Below are 24,333 nucleotides of genomic sequence, written 5' to 3' on the forward strand. Positions count from 1 at the left end.
GTTTTAATCCTGCAGATTCATAAGCCAAGCAACAACTCGACCATTTTGAAAGGATTTCAGTTTTATTTTTCAATAAAGATCCTTAACTTCATACCGGCATGCTTCACATAGCAATTGCAAAACCCCACATGGCGTGTTTGATACAAACTGAAAAGGTTAAATCCGCCTTGCCCAAAAGAAAGGTTCCCTCCCTTTGCATGAATATAATTATTTTTAGTTTTTATGTATAGAAATCAAAGCTGCATAAACCTAAAAATAAAACAAAAACCTTCAGAATTGATTTGTAAAAAAAACATTTCATTTATTCAGACAGCTGTGTCTTCTTTCCCACCACTGGTTGGGTTTCTTGATCTCACTGTCAATTATACCCATTACAACAACCCACTCCTCTGCGAGAGTCTGCAGTAATAAGAACCAGATTTCCAATACCTTTGATCAGAACATCTTTCCCTGTAAATAGCCTTTACAGCTTCAATGCATTTGGGAACAGGTGATTTAGCATACAGCAACACACAAAACCCAGTCTCAATTAAATGTTTTAAATGTCACTTTAACTTCACTTTGACCGTGTTTAATTAAATCTTGAGAAATCAAGCAAAATTATTTAAAACAAATTATGATGATCATCACTGAAATAAGTACCCAAGTCTCTTCTTATGACACTGACCGCAAGGAACTGTAATAAGAAAAACATATCCTTAAAAGAAAAAGGGGATGAGTCCAATCCAAATTAAGATTCACTGCAAGTTTCCAGGAAGCACAACATATAGCCTATGTTTTATTTTAAAATAGTTCTTCAATTTCAATGAAGTGTGCATGAATACAAATTTCACACCAAAGCTGAGGGAAAAAATCCCAAATGCTTTTTCTGAAACAACAGGTATGGAAAAAAAGTGACCTGTGTAACTCACACCCCTCAGATATTGATCGAATCCCTTTCTCAGCACAAAGCAGCCAACAACACATTTTAATTACCTAACAGGTTCTCGGTGAAAGCTTTCAAACCCCTTTTCTTCCACCATCTATGTGTTAAGAGTAAGCCGTCATATTTCTTCCAAATGGATATGAGCAAAAATCCTTAAAACACTCAATCCATTTCGGACAACGGAGTAATTTTGTCCACTACTTCGCAGAGCCCGATTGCTGCCAACTCATCTTGCATGGTAGGCGGCGTCATAATTTTGGGTTCCATTCGGTTACACAGTGTCCTGTACGAGGGGAGAGGGTACCCCAGCTCCCGGAGGAACTCGTAGCCTTTCACCCCCACGGCCCCCCGGATCCGCCGGGCGGTCAGCACCGTGTCCTGGGACCACACAGCCCGGCGAGAGCGCTTCGCTAGCGTCAGGGCGCGGATCTGGTCATCAAACAGGAACATCTGCAGTCCTTTCTCTATCTTGTTGAGCTTGTTCAGTTTTTTCTTCATCTCTTCAGCCTATGGTAAAGAAACAGACATCATATTTCTCACAATCTTGGGCAGGTCACTCTACCACACTGTGCTACATGCTTATAGGACTATGGATCCTGGAGGTCGAAAACAAGCAGAGACAAAGCCTGCAGAAGATTGTGTAATTCAAGACGGGTTGCAAGCGATCAGCTTTTCTCTCCGGAGGACTGACCTCTCTTTGCAGACGGGCCGTGTGTTGCTGCTGCTGCTCCAGCTGGGCCTTGTACTGCTGACACAGCCTGCAGGCGATCTCCTCCTCGCTCTTCTGGTTGCTGGCCTCGCTGTCCTCTCCTTCGGTTCCTTTGGGCTGCCGGCGAGCGTAGCCGTGATCCACCAAGGTCTGCTCCTTCTCCGCTGCACAGACAACACACAGAGCAGCGGTCACTCACCGTGGGCTACAAACATCGGCCATCTTGCACAGTCTCCCAGTGCCATCCCTCGTGCATTGCTGTATAAAATATAAATAAATAAAAACCCCTGCAGAGTTCACACTTTAAAACCAAAATAGTGAAGGTCTTTGTGCAACTAAGCGGTTATCTTCACATATTTTCATTTTAAATGCTTGTTCTAAAGCCCATGTCCAGCACGAGAAAACAAAATGACAAAAATGGCAACAAAACTGCAACAATAACAAAAATAATCATATAAAGAGTATACACTTTGTGGCATGCAATATTATAGACTCAGCCTAGTGTCCAGGATAAGGATGGCTCATAAGGTGGCAATGACATTTACCAGGATCTAATTTTAGAGGTGGGAGATTGGCAGAGATGGGCGAGGGCGGGTCAGGCACGTCAAAGAGAGTGGGGATGGCATTGGGCTTCAGTTTCCTCCCTCCTGCAGGAGACCTGGCGATTTCCTCAAACTGGCTCTCCTCAAAATGGTCCTGGGCATTTCAAAAAGACTTCCAGTGATGCATCTCCAAACAGACACGTTGCTCATTAAAAAAACCGCATTAAAACCGTTCAACCAATATCATAAAAAGTGCCAAGAACTACATTCTAATAATGACGAGGAGGATTCATTTCAACTTGCCTGGCACAATCTGGAGCAGGGAGTGGGCACGAAATCACGCCGGCAGTTGATCACCCATCTCCTCATTCGTTCTGGATCTTTGGGGAAGCGGAACAGCTGTTTCCCGATGGTGGTGGAATTGGAGCAGTTTGGTGCGGAGCATCCTCCCATGTCTGTGCCTGTGCAGAAGTTCAGTGCAAAGCTCCCAACTTGTTTTGGAGAGAACCTACAAGGAATCAGAAATAATCAGAAACAGCCCCAAACGCCTCTCTATCACAGGTGGCGCCAACAAAACTGGTATCAAATGCCGTTCAGACAAAAAGGGTAACGTTAGCAAAAGCACTGAAAACCCAAAACTTAGATTTGAGCCAAAATGGCGACTATGCGTTTAGCGTCTAGTTTAAATGACGTCATGGGTGATAGGTGCCCGTTCTTTTGCCGGATTATAAACACGGTTTAAACGGTTTTTCGCACGGAAGGCGGAAATAAGTATGCAGATTATTCACAGCTTTTTACACGTTTAAATCCTTAGTTGTTTTCTTGTTTGGTTTAACACACACCAAACCTGCAAACCGTACAACGTTTTTTCCACGTGAATGAGACGAGAGAAGGACCCCGACAAAAGAAAACAAAACAAAATGAGAAGCATGGGCTCGGTGCTGCATCTGCTGTAAACCAAGAGACGATCTGGAGTTGGGAAGGTAGATTGTTTAAGACTGAGATTTAGGATGTAATGACTTCGTATCGTTGAATTTCTTCTAATGCATTGGAATTAGATGTTAACCAGCCCGGGTTTGCAACAATTATTGGGCTTCACTAGTGATTGTATAAAGAGACTACCGTGTCAAATAACAACGTAGAGATCTAGCATTGCACACATCTAAGAAGCAACCTTTCATCTGAAGTCTGCGTCCTCTGCTTATCTGAAATTGAAACTTGCTGGCTCTGTCATCCTGTAGATTTCCATCAGTGAAATAATAATATACACCAGCACAAGGAAAGATGACTTCTATGACTGTGCCTGTCATTGATGTCCAGAACAACAATTTCAAGGAGCTTTGGCCAGCAATGCTACTGGCTATAAAAACCTCCACTTTCGTTGCACTGGACACGGTGAGTATGGCTTTGAGGTTGTCGTTGACTGTCAATACTATAATGCAGAATTAACAATAAATAATGTCATTTTTCTTCTTACTCTTAGGAATTAAGTGGTCTGGGATCAAGAAAAGCTTTACTGGCACAGTGAGTTGTTTCTAACCTCTGTTTTAACCTTTTTAAAAAATACAAAGTAAGAAGAAATACAAAACTGTTCTTATTACTTACATTCCTGTTTGGAAAATTGAAGTTATTGATCTGAGATGGGAAATAGTAACACAGTATTGTACACATAATGTAATTAATTAAATACATACATGTCCCTCCTATTAAAATCCATAAAATACCTGAACACTGAAGATTTAGGCTCAATCTTATGTTTATTTTAAGTTATGATTGGTCTTTTACTAAGCACGCCACTTTTTAATTTTTCTTTTTTAAAAGATGTATTGAAGATCGATACAAAGCCATATGCCACGCTGCGAGAACCCGCTCAGTTCTGTCTTTGGGCTTCGCTTGTTTCAAGAAACTTGAGACCAAAGTAAGTTGTCCTGGGGTTCTTCTAGATATTGCTTTATAATACTTCAGATGCAGAGTGGGTGGTTGTAATAGGAGAAGAAGGGGTGAAAAGAAAGATTTTAACCCTCTGTCAAAATCATGTGGTTTTGTCGGAGAGAGGTTAATAGAGAGCACATTCCCGTCACCTCTTGTGCTTCTCTTGCCTGTACACCTCTGAGTGGCTCCTCTGTGGTTCCAGGCCGATGACACGTACCTGGTCCAGGTATACAACCTGACGCTGCTCTGCATGGAGGATTACATCATCGAGCCGCAGTCCGTGCAGTTCCTTGTGCAGCATGGCTTCGACTTCAACAAGCAGTACGCCCAGGGCATCCCCTACTGCAAGGGAAATGACAAGGTGAGGAGTGTGGAGAAGTCTTGATATACAGCAGGTTTGTATGACTCACAAACTGCTCTTGGACTGGCATGGGGTTTGAGTGGGCATCTAGAAATGGTTTCCTGTACTGGCCGTGACCTTAGCAGAAGACAAGTCCTGCTGAGGTTGTTCAGTGAACGGTGAGCACTGCAGTGTTGTGTTTCGGCCTGCAGTGTTGGGTGTAATTTCCCTGTTGTCTGGTGCTGCAGGGAGGGGATGTGCATGGCCAGACGATGCGGGCGCTGTTCCTGGAGCTGCTGCGGGCCAAGAAGCCGCTGGTGCTTCACAATGGGCTGATTGACCTGGTCTTCTTGTACCAGTGCTTCTACGCACACCTGCCCGAACGCCTGTCCACCTTCACGGCAGACCTCTCCGAGATGTTTCCAGCGGGGGTCTTTGACACCAAGTATGCCTCAGAGTACGAGATGCGCTTCATGGCATCCTACCTGGAGTACGCCTACAAGAAGTGGTGTGTATCGACCGTGATGTGACACAAGTACATCACTGTCTGCAGAGAATTTGACTTCCGTTTCTGTAAAATAAATAATTCAACCTGATGTAGGCAAAAGATAAAGTGGTTTCTTGCTTTTTCTCTAGCAAAAGGGAGAATTGCAAGTCTGTGGAAGCTGCCAGCAGTGGCCCCCATCTCTTCCTGGAGTTCTGCAACTACTCAGGGCGTCTCTGCAGCTACATCGACTACAGGCCCTGCACCGAGGGGGCCAGTGAGGACGGGCCGCTCGACATCTGTCTACGCTTCTCCGTGAGTATCCCCTCGGTCCTCCCCGTAGAGGGGCTAGCAGCCTCACTGGCTTCATCAGGAGTAGGGTTGCCACAATATCAAAATTTCTGGTTTTGATTACTGAATCCTGTTTTTCCCTACGATTACGATATCTACGATACGATACATAGGGATTGTTTACAATGGCACAAACATTTAATCCTATTGGGAAATTAATCATAATTGTTGTATGTATATGCCTATAATAGGGCATAACATGCATAAAGGTACTATTAAGTAATATTAAAATAACTGTAATAAACATTGTGATTATGCCTTCTGTTTATCATTTCCATATATCCAAGTCAATGATAGACCAAACATCTGATAGAAAAACATTGAACTTGAATCATGTTTTAGGATTAATTGCATCCATCAAGTTAGGTCTTTGTTAGTGGTGGGGATTGTGCCATACTCCAAAACATTTTATTAGTTAGTGTTTGATGTCATTCAGTATCAAAGAACGTGTACAAATCTAACTGCTGGATCTCCAGCACATTAAACTAAGATTTTTAGCCCCAGTCCCCAGAACATTAAAAAGTGAAAGATTTTTCTAACAGTTTAGTTGATTTAAATATATAATATGACAAAAAATCACACTTAAGTGCTTGAACTTTATCATTACTAAAAATACAGCTTTACATTGAGTACAAACTACTGCATAAACTGAATTTTAATCTTAGGCATTAAAGGATAGTTATATTTTTCACATGCACTTCTATGCATTTTTATATTACACTACTTTAGGTTTGAAAGTAGCAGTCCGATATTGAATTGTTGAGTGGGGGGGGGGGGGGGCATTGCGTATTGTCAGGCGTGCTTGCAGGTGGGGTTTAGCGAATGAGGTGGGGGGGTGCAGCTTGTGCGCTTGTGCTTTGAAGATTAGCACTAAGTGGCATCATCATCATCATTATCATCATTTTACCTCGGCACCAAGATTAACAGGAATAACAACATTTTCCTGGATTCTTGCTGTGTATTGCTGTGCTTCTTTTGCAGCTGCAAACTTTCTGGGAGGTAATAAGTGTTTCCATTTTTCAATGGAACTTTCTTTTTACAAGCCAGACAGATCCGTTTGTCAATTGGTTCTCCTTTTTTTTTTTTTTTTATCAAAATAATACCAAATTTGGGAGTGGTGTCTTTTTGATATAGGCGCTAGTTGCAATTTTTCCATTACTTGTGCAGCTGCAGGCGGTGGGGACTCTACAGCCATACTGGTTGCGTTCGTGTAGCGCAGATTTCTGCAGATCTGCGCTGCTCCACCAATGGGATCTCTGTGCTGTATTCTCGTTGAGTATGAAAAGCGGGTGGGGGTGACCTACATATCTCTTTCTTTGAAATCTCAAAAGGTCAATTCAGATCTCACCAGATTTAAAATAAAATTCAAAATTTGTACGAAAGGTTGAGATCAGGGCTCTGTGGGGGCCATACCATCACTTCCAGGACTCCTTGTTCTTCTTTACACTGAAGATAGATCTTAATGACTGTCACTGTATGGTTGGGGTCGTTGTCATGCTGCAGAATAAATGTGGGGCCAATCAGATGCCTCCCTGATGGTATCACATGATGGATAAGTATCTGCTGTACTTCTCAGCATTGAGGAGACCATTCATTCTGACCAAATCCCCAACTCCATGTGCAGAAATGCAGCCCCAAACTTGCAAGGAACCTCCACCATGTTTCACTGACGCTCATTCGTGTACCGCTCTCCAGCCCTTCAGCGAACAAACTGCCTTCTGCTACAGCCACATTTCACATTTTGACTCATCAGTCCAGAGCACCTGCTGCCATTTTTCTGCTCCCCAGTTCCTGTGTTTTCATGCATAGTTGAGTCGCTTGGCCTTGTTTCCATGTCGGAGGTATGGCTTTTTGGCCGCAAATCTTCCATGAAGGCCACTTCTGAGCAGACTTCTCCGGACAGTAGATGGGTGTACCAGGGTCCCACTGTTTTCTGCCAATTTTGAGCTGATGGCACTGCTGGACATGTTCTGATTACGAAGGGAAGTAAACATGATGTGTCTTTCATCTGCTGCAGTAAGTTTCCTTGGCCGACCACTGTGTCTGCGGTCCTCAACGTTGCCCGTTTTTCTGTGCTTCTTCAAAAGAGTTTGGGCAGCACATCTGGAAACCCCTGTCTGCCTCGGAGAGACCTTGCTGATGCTTTATAACTACCTTGTGTCTTGTTGCTGTGCTCAGTCTTGCCATGGTGTATGACTTTTGACAGTCTTCAGCAGCCTCACCTTGTTAACGGAGTTTGGCTGTTCCTCACCCAGTTTTATTCCTCCTACACAGCTGTTTCTGATTCAGTTAATGATTGTGTTTCTACCTACATATTGAATTGATAATCATTAGCACCTGTTTGGTATAATTGTTTAATCAAACACCTGACTATATGCCTACAAAATCCCTGACTTTGTGCAAGTGTACCTAGAAGAATTGATGCTGTTTTGAAGGCAAAGGGTGGTCACACCAAATATGGATTTGATGTAGATGTCTCTGTTCACTCACTTTGCATTTAGTTAATTGATAAATATAATCTATTAACATGTCTTTTTGAAAGCATTCTTACCTTACAGCATTTTTTCACACCTTCCTAAAACGTTTGCACAATACTGTATACATGTCTTTCTATTGTATAGTTATAAAAAGCACGGCACTGCAGCAAAGCACATTACATTCTTGTTACCCAGAAATACTTAAATTGTCTTTGACAGGCCTATGGCTGGTGTCCAAACGGATCCGAATGCACCATGTCTCACAACACCGACCTCATCATCGAACAAGATGAGAAGAACAAGGAGGACAAGAAGAGGAAGAAGAAGCTCAAAAGGAAGCAGAGAGCAGCTCTGAAGGAGGCTGCCACGATCGAGGGAGAGAGCACACCTCCCTGCAAACAAGTGTGCACGGAGGAGACCTCTGTGCAGGGAGGGACCAGGGACGAGACGGTGGCCCCCGGGGGAGAGCGGACAAACATGGGGTCCCAAGCAGAGGCATCAGAAGGGGAAGACGCGGCGAAAGATGCCGAAATGGATGTGGAGGAGGAAGCGGGGGGACAGGTGGAAAACGGGAACAGCGAGTCCCAGGCCGTGGCAGCAGCAGATGCGACTCGACAGGACGGGGAGAAAGATGGGAAAACGGCAGCGGGAGAGAAAGATGGGAGCACAGTAAAGAAGGCAGAGGGCGGGACTCACAGAGCCGGGTTCGACGCCTTCATGACCGGGTACATCTTCTCGTACATCGCCAGTCTGAAGAGCAGGGAGGACGACGCCAGCTCAGAGATCTGTCTTCCAGACTGCCTGAACAAAGTGTACCTCAGTGGCAAGTCTGTGCCCCTGCAGATCGTCAAGAGCGCCTTCTCCAAGTCCTCCAAGGCCCACACGCAAAAGATGGAAGTGGTCTGGGGCAAGAGCTGAACATTGAGTAGATGGAGGATAAAACTGGGACGCCAGTAGCTTTCTTTTCTTTTTAATCTTCCCTCCCTGTGTTGAATGCATCTTGCGTCAAATGAGATCTATATCTATATACAATAAATGAGTTTAAGGTATAGGAGTCAAATCCAGAAATTGTTTTCCAGTAATAGTATTGTGCAGTTTGTGCATCAGCGCTGGAGGGGCTGTAGAAGATTGAATCATGGGGTTTCACATGTCAAAACTGCTTCTGTACACTTTTGGGTGTAACTGGGACCCAAATGAACCCAGCAGTGACTTTAATTTCCATTTAAACATCAGTAACACTGTGTACCTATAGTTTACCAAGGGAGGAATCACTTTTTATAGATTACCAACTGCAAATACTACTAGTTTAAAACATATTTGCTCGGCCTGTTTCAGACAGTAAAGCTTTTGATAACCGTTCTGAATTTCATCACGACTGTATACTTAATCATGAACTAATAATTACTTGGTCCATAAATGTTGGATCTCTGAGCATGGTTGAAAAGGACGACAAGTAGAGACTAGGTTGGCGTCCATAATGTTGTTTGTGGGTCTGACCAAAAAAAAAAAGACAATTGTTCTTTGAAAAAATTTATTTGAAAGCGATCGGGAATACAATGTGCTAATATATAGATATTGTATTTAAAAAAAAAAAAGCCAGAATTATGAACATTTCTTAACCTTATTTGTCTTTGGTTTATTTTAACCACTGCAGTTCTGGTAGAAATTAACATCAATACATCACCCTGCCACATCAATAAAACAAGAGCCAGAACCACAGAATAAAATTAAAAAACAGGACATGGGTAGGACAACAATCAGGTTTTTCTTCTTCTTCTTCTTCTTCTTCTTCCCCAATAGAACAAATATTTTACAAAAAAGCGATATTAACACATATCTTAGAACTCGGAATAACCACAGCTTTGCAGCAATTTTAATAAGACATAGCAAAACTTCATAAATATCAAAATAGACTTTTTATTTAAAACTCTTTAATTGAATATCCCATTGCAGTTATTCTTTATTGCATAGAAATGTAGTGACAAAAATTGCATTAATTAACAAATGCAGACGAGGATATATATACATATATATATATCTATATGTAATCTTTTCAAGTGTGATTTACCATTGTTAAGTAGTAACAGGACACATCCAACGGACCTGTTATGTGGCTGAAGACAGTGCATGTGAAGATGAGAGATCCGTGCCGAGTTGCCCTGCCTGCTCAGCTCACCTATGGAATGGGTTTCTAATCCTACATGACTGGGGCAGGAGACCAGATTATCACAAAACTGGCCAACTACAGATCAACTAAATATACTGGACGATTAAAACACTGAGAAAGACAGTCAATATACTTGTAAGAAGCATTTGTGTTTTTTTTGCATGTGGGAGACTTTCCATCACTGTTTTCATACCAGTGCAGTATAAACAAAACCACTTCATTCTGAATTTCACATATAAAAATAAATTATATATTACAGTGTACAATCTGAAAAGACTTTATAGAAACTGGATCATACATTAAAAAGTATTTAAATGCGTTTTCCCCACATACAGTAATTTTGTTAAGCGTTTATGGAGAACAAATTTGAACAGTCAGAATGCCAACTAATGGGTTCAATTGAATATTTCAGGGGAAGGCAAAATGTTTAAAATTGTAAACGTAACTGGCTTTCTAGTGCTAAATGTTACACATGTTTATGGGTAGGGTTAAAGGTAGTTTGAAAGTATATAGATTTTAAAAATAAATAACATTTAGGCAGTTAAAGGCCAGGCACTGTAGCACCATAATGTCTATACAAGAACAGAATGGAACATTTAGTTTTAAAAATCTTCTGGTTGCTTTACAGATTCTTTCATCCATGCTGCATGGCATTAACTGATCTATTGCGAGTCAAACCTGCTGCGATATTTCTTGTAATCACATGGGAAATTAAATGGCACAAAAAAACCCTCCTCTCTGACTTTTACCTGGTTCAGAAAAGTAAACTCTGCTAAGACAGAGGCATTCTGGTATTGTACCTGCATACCATTTTAATACCAGGAAAATGGAAATTATACAAATCTTTGTGGGTTTAAAGTTTAAACAAAATGAAGATTACTATTCCATAAAACTGCTCCAGTTATTTACTTTAAGAGGCATCAGTGTTGGGAAGATTATAAAATTGTACTTGAATTGTTCAACCAGTACTATAAAACTAGGTACTCAGAATAAGTGATTTAGAACATATCTGACTCACTTTCCCACATCTGAAAACAACCTTCAAGGAATGTCTATTTTACTCACTTTAATTTAGTGACATCTTTCAAGCTAAATAAATAGTTTCAGTATGTATTCAGTACAGTATGGTTTGTGCTGAAGGTATGTCCAATTTATTTACTAATATAGTTAGAATATAAATAAAAGACAAAATGCAGGTCATTGAAACAAATCAGGCTTCGGGAAAACAGTTTGCAAGAGCAGAACTCGGGTACATTCCTGTGAAATGTGTCGAGACAAAATAAGGAGCTCATACATAACATTTGTAATTGCAGTGAGTTCAAATGTCTTCATTTTAAGTTAAACTTAGGAAGGGTAAAAAAATTGCCCTAAAGGAAATACATGTGACCAATTAAACAATTTAAGTTTTAATGCAGTTCTTAAACTGACCGCCTGTTACAAAACACCTTCGTTGACTACCAGGCAACTGAAAATACTTCATTAAGACACTGTGAGGCCCAAACCATCTGAGCAGTTCACAAACCACACTGGCACTCAACACATGTTCGCGGGGGTGGAGTGGATGGGTGATGCTGACGAATATACAAGTCTTTCAGCAGCTAGCTTAATGGCCACAAAATGTAGTGGTTTCTTTGGAACAATGTCATACATATAATTAGAAGAACATCAGAATCCACTGTGCTAGTATATTCTCTGCACTGAAGCATTTCAATGTGTAAATATATATGACATACAGTGGAGTGCCTGTGTGGGGGCAGTCGAAGTTTAATCTTCAGTAGGATTTGTGAATTGTGAATTAAAGGGAAGTTTCAAAAAGACAGTTTTATCTAAAAAAATCAAATTCAGCCAAATCTAGCCACCATTCATTCAGGTAGCTGGAGCAGATTTCCTTTCCTGGTTCCTGTTCTCTGCCCAGTCATAAGACTGTCGACGTTAAGAGATTCCTTATTTCAACAGGTTGAAAAATAAAAAACGAAATAAAATACTCATCCATCTGACATTTTTGCTGTATGTTAAATTATAGTAACTACTTAAAACAAAATCTGTACGCAGATCAATAATTAAAAGGACCATGTTAGTCTTACATTAGAGGGGTATCAATCACCTTGAAAATCAACCCTTACATTTGATTTCTGTACTTCTGTATTACGGAGCGGTTTAAATGTCACACTTGGCCTGGATGTCCCCCGGCCTCGAGGGGACACAGGGAGCCAGGACGATGGGGCCGTAGTCCTCCTCGGAGAGACTGAAGGGCTCCTCAGAGCAGTCGGGCTGAACAGAGATGGCGAGACTGAAGGAGGACTTGGTGGCGCCCGTGTGGCCCGTGTCCGACAGCGTGCGGCTGTCCCCCTGCATTTGCTCCTCGTCCTCTGCCTCCATGGCTTCACAGGCCGAGGCCAGGCTCCTGTCTGAGGTGCCGTTCTCTGTGCCCGTGTAGCTGGCTGGCAGGCTCAGCTGGTCCACAGCGGGGTAGAACTGTTCGTCGTCGGAGCAGTCCATGGCCTCGCTTCGATCGGCAGGGGAGGGCAGAGAGGAAGCCAAGTTGTCGTCCTCCTCCGGTCTGGGCCTGTAAGGAGGGATCTCGGGCACGGAGTACTTCCCTCCTGGGCCTCCCACCACCTTCTGCCGCACCTCGTTACCCAGCGGCACCGGGTCGCACCTACAGACCGTGGAGGAGAGCCCCGTGCCCCCCACTCCAAAGTAGTCCTGGGACGGCATCTCGGGGGAGACGGGCAGCGAGTGGCAGCGGCGGCCACACAGCAGAAAGGGGTCCTGCCAGCAGTCTGGGCCGCCCGCGCCCGCGGCGTGCCGGAACGGCGGCTGGGACATGACCAGGCCGCTCTGGGGGGAGTGTAGGTCGAACATCAGCGAGAACACCGACTTGCTGGGCATGTCGAAGAACTTGATCTTCCCGCCCTTCAGGTCCTCGCGGGCGTTGAAGGGGTTGATCTTGCGCCCCCCCGTCCCCGCTCTGCTGGGGGTGTAGTATGGGTCCTGGACGTTGATCTTGCGGCCCGGCTTACGGGAGAAGATGTCGGACTGGCTGCGTGAGAGCCAGATGTTCCTCCGGGGGCGCGGAGACTTGGGGGGGATCTTGGTGTCCTGCAGCCCCAGCGAGTTTAACCTCTTAATTCCTTGGCCCTTCTCACCTGGACCTTCAGAGAAACAGAGAACAAGAAGGAATTAAGCTTTTTGCCATGCAAGATTTACATACCTTTTAAATGGGGAAATAAAACACCAAATCAGGTTACATAAAAAGGTATAAGCTACATTAACCACAAAAAATACAAAAAATACAAAAACACAATAGGGAATACATATACAAACACCAGATGGCAGTATAACACCTTTTGTCCAGTTCTTGTGGCTACTGTACAAGGATTGTCGAATACAAAACTGAACACTTACTGATCAACCTTAGGTACACTTTTATTTTGTACACTAAGATTTGAAAGTGGATGTCGTGAAATAACAGTTAAATAAAACTACTACCGTAGTTGCATAAAAATGTATTTTGCAAGAACATTTTGCAACGAACACCATTGGTCAATCTACTACGCAAAGCAGACAAGTTGCTCATGTTCGAGTACGCAGGAACAAAGGCATGACATTTTAAAACGGGTGAATTTTGACTGACACGGTATCCAATATATAAAGCACCACACTGCGTAAGTCTGACCTTTTCCTCGGTCAAAACTATTACATTAATGCAAAGCAATCTTCGCGTGTATTAATAGGCACTTGTAGGTTTCTCATCTGGATGGCAGTTTAGAAGGCAATCACCTCCGCTTCTCAGACTTCTGGCACATTGTAGCAAAACTGTTCATGTATTATTTACAGTGCTGTAAGCAAGACGAGCAACTCGAACCTGCAAGCAGACACGCTTTATAATAAAACCAATGCACTAACACTAATGAGGAAGGGAAAGCACATTCTGGTCCCAATACATAACCTATTTCAAATGTCATGTATATTGAGAGGTGGCACAGATTCATCACCAGGGATGTAGCCTGACTCAACATTACTTCTTTCACGGCTTAAATTTTTAAAGTTACAGACAAGAGACCTGAACATTTTCTTCTGTACTGGGAACTTGTAAAACATACCCATTTTAACATGAGCTTGTTTACAGTTACACAATTAATACACATCTTGTAGTGCAATGCGTGCAAAGCTTTTAATTGTATAAAACATTTAACCCTTTCAATTGTTTTGATCCTTGTTGTAGTACCTTTCTTTCTGTCGATGCTCTCTGCACTAAGGTGGAGTCTTTCCCGCTCCGTCTCTTCGGCCTTCACTCGGCTCACAATCTCTTCCAGGATTTTGACGATTTCAGGGAAGGATGGACGGAGCTTGGGGTCCATCTGGAAGATAAACGCACAGGTCAGAGACTCTGAAAACAAGGGATGGATCAGACGGGAATGGTCAGTCGGCCCGGGGGCGATACTCACATTGCAGCAATTGAAGGCCAGCTGCAGAAAATCAGGTGGACAGTCTCCCACCATGTGTTGAAATGCATGATAATCTAGACCGAAGTTCTGCCAGGAAAAAAAGGAAAGCGTGGTCAGTATGGACAGTACTTTACCGGATGGAATGTGAAAAGCTGGACCCTGTGCAAGTGCATATGACAGGTAATTGATAACTGCAAGGCTTTGGAGCACTTTCCCAGTGGCAGCTCCTACTTTCCTGATTTCATGATGTTCATCTTTACAAACAGAGGATACACACCTCTGTACGTGGCAGGTAATCAGGGTCAGCCTGTATCCGAGCGATTATCTCACACAGGACAATGCCGTAGGAGAAGACATCAGCCTGGAAATTGTCAGAGATTCCATTAGCAACAACTTCACGCTTCGTTAAGGCTATGGAGTGTGGTCGTGACACAGAGGAGCAAAGTTCTTGTGACAGGAAGAAGTGGCAAAAGATGATTCATGATTTCAAGTTTCAAACATTGCATCCAGCTATGGACTAAAGCCTAAGGGGAACGGGGGAGAGGGCAACCCTCCAGTGAAAATGACCGATGATAGCCTGTATGTGTGAAATCATTCCTTGTGAAAATGTATCATAGTCACAAGCCACAACTAAGATTAATAAAGATTAATCATAAGCAATCAGCATTGACAAAGACTGGAAGGCACCACATAGTATAACCACATATAAACCAGGGGGCTAATGGCAATAACAGGAGTGCTCACCTTCTCATTGTACGGCTCGTCTCGAAGGACCTCGGGTGCCATCCAGAATGGAGACCCCACAACGGCTAGTTTCTCCCCCTCAGCACTGCCAGTAGAATACAAGGGACACGAATCCGCATTTACAAAACTCCACGATATGCACTTGTCGCCACTTTAAATTAACTCCTGATGTCCTTGATCAGGACCCCAGTTCTAAGGGAGCCTGTTAGCAGCAGCATAGTAATGTTGCCGCAATCTGAATAGCAGTTTCCTCCGCACTCTCATGAAACCCTAAGAATGAAAAGCACTAGAAAAGGACAAGAATGTGGGAACACTTTGGATTAAGCCCAAGCCTACAGAAGCCATGGGAGAGGTTGGTGAAGTATTTCCTCACTCCACATTTACTTTGAACACTATATTCTACCCTGCGCAGGTGACCCAGTGTTTTGGCACCAGTCCATTTATTTTTTCTATCTGATTAGTCCTGATGAAAACAAATTGAACATGAATGCATCACACAATATATATATATATATATACATACACACATATACATATACACACACACAGATATATAAACAAAACAGCAGATTTATTTCAGCATGTCCTCATGTCAGACTTGAGTTGATTTTTTTCAGAACATAAAAGTTTTACTGTAAATAGACTCTGTAAGAGTCGGGTTAGATATTTATAATCCCAGTGTAACAGTACTCTGGCCTGGCAGCTTCTTCACTCCCATCAGCTCCCACCAGTATGCATGCAGCGAGAGACGGGTGGCCTTTATTCAATTAACATACTTGAAAATGGACATTTAAATGTAAATCAGATACTCATTACCCATCTATTCCATGGCAAAATAAACAATTTTTATTTTTAGGACAGAAAGCACTATTAGCTTCTATTAGCACAACTGAGTACAACCATTTCCAGAAGAATGGTAATTTCAAGCGGTCTCTGCCTGCAATTCCTCTAATTACTTAATATCATGGAACCAGTTTATGCCCTTGCATTCTAGGAGGCCATGCAAACACAGACAGCCTGGGGAGGAGGAACACTGCCAGAGGAACGCAACATCAATCAAGTTACAGGAGCTGACACGACACAAAAGCAGGCATTAACTAATGGCGAAATGGATAGAGCGAGTCTCCCAAATTAGGCCAGTTCCTGTGCGATTGTCTTTCATGCGTTATAAAACAGTACAATTTAGTTAGTTCCTACTCTTAGTATTTGGTTAAGTTCATACACAGACAAATACGCAATGCAAATATTTAAAGAATGCAAATATACACTGTTCCAATTCCCTTCGCACTAATGCACCTTACAACATGTGAGCTTCATTACAGAATAATTCAAAATGTAATGGGGAATAAAAAGAATAAAAGAAAATGCCTGTGTTGTGTTTTATGCTCGACAGCATATCAAATCCGTCAATCCGCTGTTACTGTGGTTTGATCATTGTGCTACATTGCATTCTCTTTCATTAGTCTCATGTCATGCTCATATTATGGGAGCCAAAACCACATTTTGATCCAACTCATCCCTAAAGAGATGCTATGACTAAAAAAAGCTAAAAAAAATAGTTAAATGGTTTAATCTCCCTTCCTCTTTTGTCTGTAAAAACTCTTATGCTCATATCTTGCACTTGCTAGTAGCTGAGCATTTTTGCAGATATTTTTCATATCATGGTGCATAGGACTGAAATTAAACCCCATGAGAGAAACGTGTGGGACCTCCAACTATGTTTATGAGGTTTTAATAGACATGTGGGTAGATTGTAGCTAATTAAGCCACTATTTTCACCAAAAAGGTCAAAGTTTTAAACCTGTTTTGCAGCTACATTAAACTAATGGGGTAGAATATAATAAAGCAGTTTAACATGCATTCTCCTAATTTCTTGTCCTAAATTTCCCATTAACGCTGAACTCACTCACCCATGATCAGGGATCTTCTCTGCGAGACCAAAGTCTCCCACAATGGCGGTGTAACAGTTTTCTTCAGACTTGATCAAGCAGTTCTATGGAGAAACCAATGTAACCGATCAGTTTATATATTAAAAACAAAAAAGGTATTTGTTTAAAAAGGTACACCCTGTGTGGCCTTTCGTGTTGAGGACACAAAGCGCTCTTCTCGTTGCACTCACCTTGGAGGTCAGGTCTCGGTGGAAGATGCCCTTGGAGTGTAGGTAACTCAGGCCCATTGCGATCTCCGAGGCCAGCTTGACTCGCGCTGTCCAGCTCAGGTGCTTGTTGCTGTCTAGCAACTGTTCCAGGTTCCCACCATTGATGTACTGGAGGATTAAACATTCATATCAGCAAAAAGCTACAGTAGATAGGCACATTGTAGAAAAGAGCTTATTTTATGCAAACAGTAAGAAAAAAATAAATAACCACTTATGCAAAGTTTGTCCACAGATTATACCGTTTTGTAATCTTACAATTATCCTAAAAGCCAACTAAAAATGCAGGCCACCGTCCCAGCTGTTGTAAGTTTCATTTTAGCTCGTGTATCTATGAAAATGAGTAAGTGCAGTATGAATCATTCTTTCGGTACTGAGACGTGTTTTCTTGCACAGGACAATTAAAACCTATGACAGAACCCTGACTTCCACAGGCATCCAATGCAGCAAAGCATACATCCGTTTATTACATACACATACACCACTAGAAAATGTAATGGAAAATATGTTGAAAAGCTTAAATAAATCTAATCATTGTGACAACAAAATTATATGCTAGAATAATTTGTAGCTCCTAGATGCAAAACTGTCAGTTTTATTGGAACAGGTTAAAATCGATTTAGGTCAATCCGGTCAGTGGATGAAGGACTGAAGTACTTTTCCAGGAAAAACACATGATTGTTTGTTTGGATTCACTCTCTGTTGCTAAAGGAATGAAATGAGACTCTCCACAACTTGTTTTAACCATTTCGGATTTTAATAGAAGGCTGTGGTTAAAACATGGGCCTAATAAGTCACGCTGGTCTAACCACACTGTATTCGAGTCTTTGCTACAGGAATTCCATGATTTTATTTGATTATGCAAAGTAGAACCCAACTTGGAAATCCTGCAAATCGAACCAAATTAAAGGAGAGAACAACATGCATTACTGTCAGTTCACACACAATACCGAGAAGAAAAACTAAATTATGTTATTGTGAACAATGCATTATACATTTATAAATTAGATGATTTTAATATAACGGGCAATGACTACTACCTACATTCTATATGTAAAAACAGGAATGCAAATCAAGGGGCACATGTCGCAGTTACTGTTTTGAAATAAAATCGAAGGAAATCATGCATTTCCCTTGTGAATTTTGCAAAGCACTGCATTTTGAAGGTTGTATTTTTAATGTATCTAGAAAGGACTGCTGATGAGGTAGTTCTGCTTTTATTTAGTTTATCCCCCCCCCCACCCAACAGGCCATGATCTGAAGACATAAATACATGACTAACCTACCCTCTTTCCTGCCGATGGCCAGAGAGAAGTAAAAGATGCAAGTTTGAAGGATAATGTGGTATTAAGATTTTTTTTACACTGAATTTGGCAATTGCTTTTGCCACTTCATACCAATGAGGCAACTATTCTGTCCCTTCTTTCTGACAAAATAATGACAGTGCAGGAGATTTACAAACAAATGTAAAGGGAAGTCTATGCAAAATCAAGTCACATCCGCCTGATATTGCTGAACTACTGCATTGTGTCAAATACAATTGTAGTCAGCAGTGACAGTACCAGTACTATCCTCTTTAGCTTAAGTCTTTTATCCCATCTGTCTTCTTTTCCTTGCACCAATAGAGGCTACAATGCAGCACACATTCCCAGACACTGAGGAGATTAAAACATCTTCGTAAGAAATTCTTCTACATTTCCCTGCATCTGTTGTCTACAAGAGCTTCTTGGTTAATTAAAAAAAAAGCTTAGAGAAAATCCATTACCTCCATGAACACGCTTCTCTGATAAGTAAAGGGATGTCTATTTAATACCCCAAAGACAAAAACTGATGGTTGCTAGGAATAAACATGCAACAAGGGGTTAAGGAAAAGCCATCCTGTAAACTGTTGCAAAGCTGAGCATACAAAAACAACCGGTTTGGACGTACCAGCTCTTTATATAGTTAATCCTTTAGTGAATTAGTACAATCTCTCCTAGAATACTCTAACTGCATCTACCTTTAGTTACACTCAGCCAATTACACTGACAATGCAGTGCAGCAAGGACAAGAGCCCATACAAGCAGAACTGTACAGAGCTATAAACTAGACTATAATAATTTCAGGGAAATGCCACACTTACTTTACAGTCAATGCAGATAGTCTACTATCATGTAATCCATGAAATATCTGGTTAAAGTCTTCATATAAAGGGCCACCATTATAAAAGCCACAGATGGTTAAAGGAAAAAACCCAGCCATGGCACAATGTTCCTACAAAGTTCACTATAGATTTTAACACAAGCTCTGGAGTGTCAGGAATTGTTATATATTCAGATGGATGTTTTTGCTTTTGTTGGAGATTCACTCCCAACCAAATATTTTAATTAACAGGATAACCCCCTGGATTATCCATGGATTATAACTGTACTAAGACTTCTTATAGTTGAGTGGGGAATAATACACACACTTCAATGGGTGCTGTGCTGAATAAAGGAAAATTACTGCCCAGAGAGAAGAATGAAGGCTTTCACTGTTGGAGACCTATTTGACTGGCTGAAACAGGAGTGTGGTCACTTCCTAAGTATATTATCTCTAAGTACAGACACCTGAATAAAAATGATAAAGGAATTGTTACATTGAAAAAAGTAAAAGACAAATAACTATAACCATTTGACCTTCACTGAAATACAGGAATAAAAATAAAGCTCTTGTAGGGTTATTGTTAATGGCAAAGTACCCCCCACCAGCTGCTTATTTTTATTCTTTCCGTTTGAAGGGAATTCCAGGAAAAGGCAGCCCGTGTTACAGCCAGCGCCCTGTCCCGTCCTCCCCTCTCCCCCGTCAGGGCCCTGAGGGGGCGACCCTCTCTCTGCCCTGCTCAGGGTGCACCAGACACAACACACATTTTAGCTTGAAATGTTTTTTCTTTGGTTTTAATAAGTTCGTGAAAATCTTAAAAAAAAAAATAATAAACTAGAATCTAGACTAGAACTGAAAACTCACACAAAAGGTCTTCCCAGTAAATCTGTAGTTTGGAAAACAACCACACAATATTTCATTAAAATAGGAACTGTTTATGCTTAGAACTAAAAATAAATGTTCCTGCAATTATAGAGTAGGAGGTCTTTACAATCAAGTCAACAAGAAAAAAAAAAAGTACTGTGATCTTTTTCCATTCCTTAATGGAAGCCTATGGCATCTGAGAGTCAATTTACAAAATAGCTGGGTGTGCGTGTTTTTACATTTTTTGTCAATTAAAAAAATGGTCTGAAAATGACAATGTACGGTATTTATAAATCTATGACTGTCTTGTTTTGACTAAACAACAGTTATTCCTCTGGAAAACAAAATGAAAGGGAATTTGCTTGATAACACTGTTGCTTGGTGGTGTTCTAACATGTCCAGCATCTACACATTATCTAACAAGTGCACGAATCATAGTAAATGAGTAGGTTACCACCCCACATGAGCAGACCTACAGGCATGTACACCCAAACCTTCAGTGAAGCATAAAACACACACGGTAATTTGCTGGAAGTGCACTGAACACTCCATGTTAGATCCTAAATCAGGAAGTAAACCAACACATGTTCATATATTCTCTGAACTTGCATACAATCTAAAAAGATGCATCACATTCTCAATTACTGCTCATCTTACAGCAGAGGCAATTTGCATCTTCATTTGAGGAACTGATAAACACATGAAATTCACAGCAACAGGTACTTGTCTGCAATGCATTGGGACCTGTAGTATAATTAAATTTGCCTTCTCATTTAAGTTACCTAGTTAGAAAAAAACAGTCAAGCTGATATGAAACCAAAACAAGTTTAGCATTCAAGCCATGCAAAGATAAGCCTGAAATTGGTTATTTTGAACTCCCCCACCGCCCCCCCTTCAGGAAACCCTCCTACCAAGAGCTTTAGAGAAAACACCTCCCTGAAAAAAAATTAACAGCAATCCTCGTCACACCCAGTTACTTGTTGGAAAAACACGATCTAACATCAGGCAAACACGATAAAGCCATTAACCCCTTATCATGAACACATTCACACGAATATCTGAGGATGTATCACTGTCACAGCAACAGGGGACAATTGACAAATCCGGTCCCTTAATTAATATTACATGAATGGACAGACTGTTTGCCATATAGCCTTTTTCACAGACCTAATGTATGTGCAAAGAATCGAGTTCTCCAGGCTGAAGCAAATTCTCGCCATCCTCAGCATTGGAAGAACTGGACTTGATAGGAAATTCTGCATTAAGGGACTTCATATCATAACACCTCCTCATATGTCATGCACAATCTAATGTTACCCAATATAAATGTGTTGTTAAAAAAATAAAACATCTGACTCAAAATTTCACAATCAAAATAGCTTGTGGAAAGTACTGTACACAAGTTCCTACATCTTGACTTTTGTCATAAGATGTGCATTTTATTTCCCTATTGTTATGACAATCAATTTAACACTATTTTTGGTCATTATTACCCTTTAAGAATATATCCCAGTAGTATTAACAGGTGCACTGCATTGTTCAATTGTACAGCTATTTTAAAAATGTGACGTCTTTTCCACGGGCCAGAGCACGGGCTAGGTGCCAGCAATGATCCTGGCACACCTAATCAGTCCTCATCGGGACAAGAGGCCCTAAAGTCTGCTACAAGTGTAACTGTACAACACAAATTAAGAACAGGCCTTCAGACAAAAATATACTTCCCTCATAAAACAAACCAAAAATAAAACCAGGTAAATTGATTGCCAGAAGCATATCATAAGTTCACTGAAGGTCTCATAACAGACGACAGCATCCCCTGCAGTACTGCGCAATGACCGTAGGAGTTGTGTCCACCCTCTGGTTGTCATTAGAAACTCATTGAGAAATTTCCAGAGCGGGGTAACTGCAGCCCTGGTGGAAAGTTGATGTGAATAACAAGTAGGCTTTTCAAACTGGGACATTAAAAGGGAGAAATAATTGGATACTCTGAAGTTACATTACAGCAGCTCTCCCCCTATTTTAAAACCATAAAAGGAAATGTGGTTTTGGCTAACTGTACTCACAAACAGCACTGTATCAGTTGTTGACTATGAGAGAGTTTCTTTAGTGGTCGCTGCATCAAATATGAATGACTAAAAGTGAAATTATATCAAGTCAGAATACTCAGCACTGTACACTAAGTATGATGCAAAAGGCAGGGCGGACAGGACACCTGAGCACTGTACACTTCATACTTTATCAGTTTAGATCCGGGCCCTGCAGGACAGCTGGAAAATCACATCTTAGAGACTGTGAAACACTGTGATGGAAAGGGACTTTCATTCAACAGTCGTCAGCAACCTGGAGAGGTACTGGGACTTCAGCCCCTCAGCAGTGAAGCCAGCGGATCAGAATCTCTTGTTACAGTGATACTCACAAGCCCTTAACTACGCAACTTCTTTATTACGGATTAAAGATAATTCAGGCATAATTAGTCTCTAGAAATGTTCTTATACCTCAATTAATATAAAAGCTAATTAGCTCTCAAAAGTCTCCCTTTTGTATGAGAACACTGTTCATGGTCAGAGACTCTGGAGGAGGTTATCTTGCAACATTTTTTACCATTAAAGAAAAAATGCAACCGTCTACTGCAAAGTCCAGTCCTAAAAGCTGTAATCTATCCACAGCATTGCTTACAGAGACACCAGGCTTAATTGAAAAACACACTCCTACAGTTTTGCATGCCAGGCACAGATTTATTTTTAGCCGACAACATAACCTCTAGCTAGGCTAGAGCGACACGGCAAAAGAGCAAACAAATGGAAGTGCACCCCCCGTCGTTCAATTAAATATCGATCCGAGACGTTCACTTTCATTACCACAGCTGTCAATTAGCTAGCTGTAACCTAGATTACAAAGAGTTCCAAAGACATATTACACACAAAGTAAATTCATCCTTATTGAAATGTATAAAAGAACAGAAAAAATAAAGATTAAGAACTATGTTGTTCCTCATGCCAAGCAACATTTGACACCTACATTCACTGTTTCAGAAAATAACTTGACATTCTGTTATCAACCACCTTCAGATACAAAAATGTATAGGCTACTGCAGAACAAATATTCAGTTCTTCAGCTGCGCTCTAAAAAACGGGTTATGTTTCAGACTCAAAGCTATAAAGCATCCAGGTCAGCAAGTTATGCCTCAGCACCTTCAAATAAATTAATATTTGAAATTTGGAAAGCATCTCTGCCATATGCCTCGGCCACTGACGTGTGACAGGTCTGTTGGGCTTGATTATCTTACCTCAGTCAGTGCATGGAGTTGGCCTTCTTGTACACAGACCCCCATAAACCTGGAAAAAGCAGACATCCAAGTTAGCACATGATCAATTAAGCTGTGCAAATAAAATAAAAACGCACGTGTATAAATAGCACAGTAAGCCTAAAAATGTACTCTTGAGTCTAAGTGAATACCATAATGGTCATCAGCCATTCAAACTTAAGACCATAAATAAGTTAATACATAAAATATTATCACCCCTGTGCTGGAAAATCAGCTCAAGGTTTCCAAGGTCAAATTTCAGCAGAAGACAGAAACTGCTACAGTCTCTAGAATAAAGCCAAATTATCTTAAATAACCTTCACTAGAAGAGCTTAGACAAAGGAAAACACTTGCAAGAGCTGAGATTGATTAAAAACAAACCCTGTGGACTGAGATTACCTTTTTATATAATGATTTAATATAAATGATTAAACCTATGACAGCAAAGGCATAATTCAATCAGAGATTATTCATGATCCGAGAAAACAATATTTAAATTGTGAAGAAACGCTTAAATAGTAGACGATTGTTCCACAGACCATTTATTACCATTGCCCAATCCATATTTACATAGACAGTTTTATAGTGGTGCTTTAATAGGGTCCATAACTCAGGCTTTACAGCAGTACATACACTGACTCTCTGGTACACAACACTCTGCTCAAGATTTATGGATGGAGCCTGTGTCCAGGGCTGCGAGGACAGAGAACACTTTTTCTTTTTTTTTGGCACACCACACTGACCAGATATTGCCTTTTAATACGACA

The 24,333-nt window shown here is 41.2% G+C and overlaps 3 protein-coding genes across 4 annotated transcripts in view; 1 reads left to right on the top strand and 2 right to left on the bottom strand.

Moving 5' to 3' along the window:
* Nucleotides 1-40: 40 nt before the first annotated feature.
* LOC136714845 (THAP domain-containing protein 2) lies at nt 41-3,107 on the bottom strand. Of its 2 annotated transcripts, XM_066692467.1 has the most exons (5): nt 3,019-3,107; nt 2,480-2,684; nt 2,180-2,330; nt 1,617-1,798; nt 41-1,432 (listed from the first exon to the last, which is right to left on the bottom strand). In XM_066692467.1, exons 1-5 carry the CDS (start codon nt 3,105-3,107, stop codon nt 1,088-1,090), a joined length of 972 nt encoding a protein of 323 aa, XP_066548564.1. In that variant the 3' UTR covers nt 41-1,087. The 2 variants fall into 2 exon arrangements, with proteins under 2 accessions (XP_066548564.1, XP_066548563.1); XM_066692466.1 differs by lacking the exon at nt 3,019-3,107 and having other exon boundaries at nt 2,480-2,880.
* On the top strand, nt 3,025-9,274 carry toe1 (target of EGR1, exonuclease). The gene is made up of 8 exons (XM_066692461.1): nt 3,025-3,159; nt 3,418-3,571; nt 3,660-3,700; nt 3,998-4,094; nt 4,311-4,469; nt 4,697-4,956; nt 5,085-5,247; nt 7,980-9,274. Exons 2-8 carry the CDS (start codon nt 3,461-3,463, stop codon nt 8,676-8,678), a joined length of 1,530 nt encoding a protein of 509 aa, XP_066548558.1. The 5' UTR covers nt 3,025-3,159; nt 3,418-3,460; the 3' UTR covers nt 8,679-9,274.
* Nucleotides 9,275-24,333, bottom strand: part of tesk2 (testis associated actin remodelling kinase 2) — a 31,875-nt gene continuing 16,816 nt past the window's right edge. Inside the window, exons 4-11 of the mRNA XM_066692456.1 lie at nt 23,549-23,597; nt 17,242-17,388; nt 17,033-17,115; nt 15,123-15,207; nt 14,656-14,739; nt 14,379-14,465; nt 14,159-14,291; nt 9,275-13,082 (exon numbers count right to left, since the gene is read on the bottom strand). Coding sequence (XP_066548553.1) covers nt 12,085-13,082; nt 14,159-14,291; nt 14,379-14,465; nt 14,656-14,739; nt 15,123-15,207; nt 17,033-17,115; nt 17,242-17,388; nt 23,549-23,597 — 1,666 coding nt within the window. The 3' untranslated portion in view covers nt 9,275-12,084. The remainder of the gene's footprint in view (nt 13,083-14,158; nt 14,292-14,378; nt 14,466-14,655; nt 14,740-15,122; nt 15,208-17,032; nt 17,116-17,241; nt 17,389-23,548; nt 23,598-24,333) is intronic.

Source organism: Amia ocellicauda, chromosome 19 (assembly GCF_036373705.1).
Source record: "Amia ocellicauda isolate fAmiCal2 chromosome 19, fAmiCal2.hap1, whole genome shotgun sequence".
Taxonomy (NCBI): Eukaryota; Metazoa; Chordata; class Actinopteri; order Amiiformes; family Amiidae; genus Amia; species Amia ocellicauda.

Coding starts and splice junctions, on each gene's coding strand:
- LOC136714845 (XM_066692467.1), bottom strand. CDS start 3,107: ATGCTTCTCATTTTGTTTTGTTTTCTTTTGTCGGGGTCCTTCTCTCGT. Junction 1,799..2,179: donor ACCTCTAAAATTAGATCCTG/GTAAATGTCATT, acceptor TTGTCTGTGCAG/CGGAGAAGGAGCAGACCTTG. Junction 1,433..1,616: donor CGGCCCGTCTGCAAAGAGAG/GTCAGTCCTCCG, acceptor TCTTTACCATAG/GCTGAAGAGATGAAGAAAAA.
- toe1 (XM_066692461.1), top strand. CDS start 3,461: ATGACTTCTATGACTGTGCCTGTCATTGATGTCCAGAACAACAATTTC. Junction 3,701..3,997: donor AGAAAAGCTTTACTGGCACA/GTGAGTTGTTTC, acceptor CTTTTTTAAAAG/ATGTATTGAAGATCGATACA. Junction 5,248..7,979: donor ACATCTGTCTACGCTTCTCC/GTGAGTATCCCC, acceptor TGTCTTTGACAG/GCCTATGGCTGGTGTCCAAA.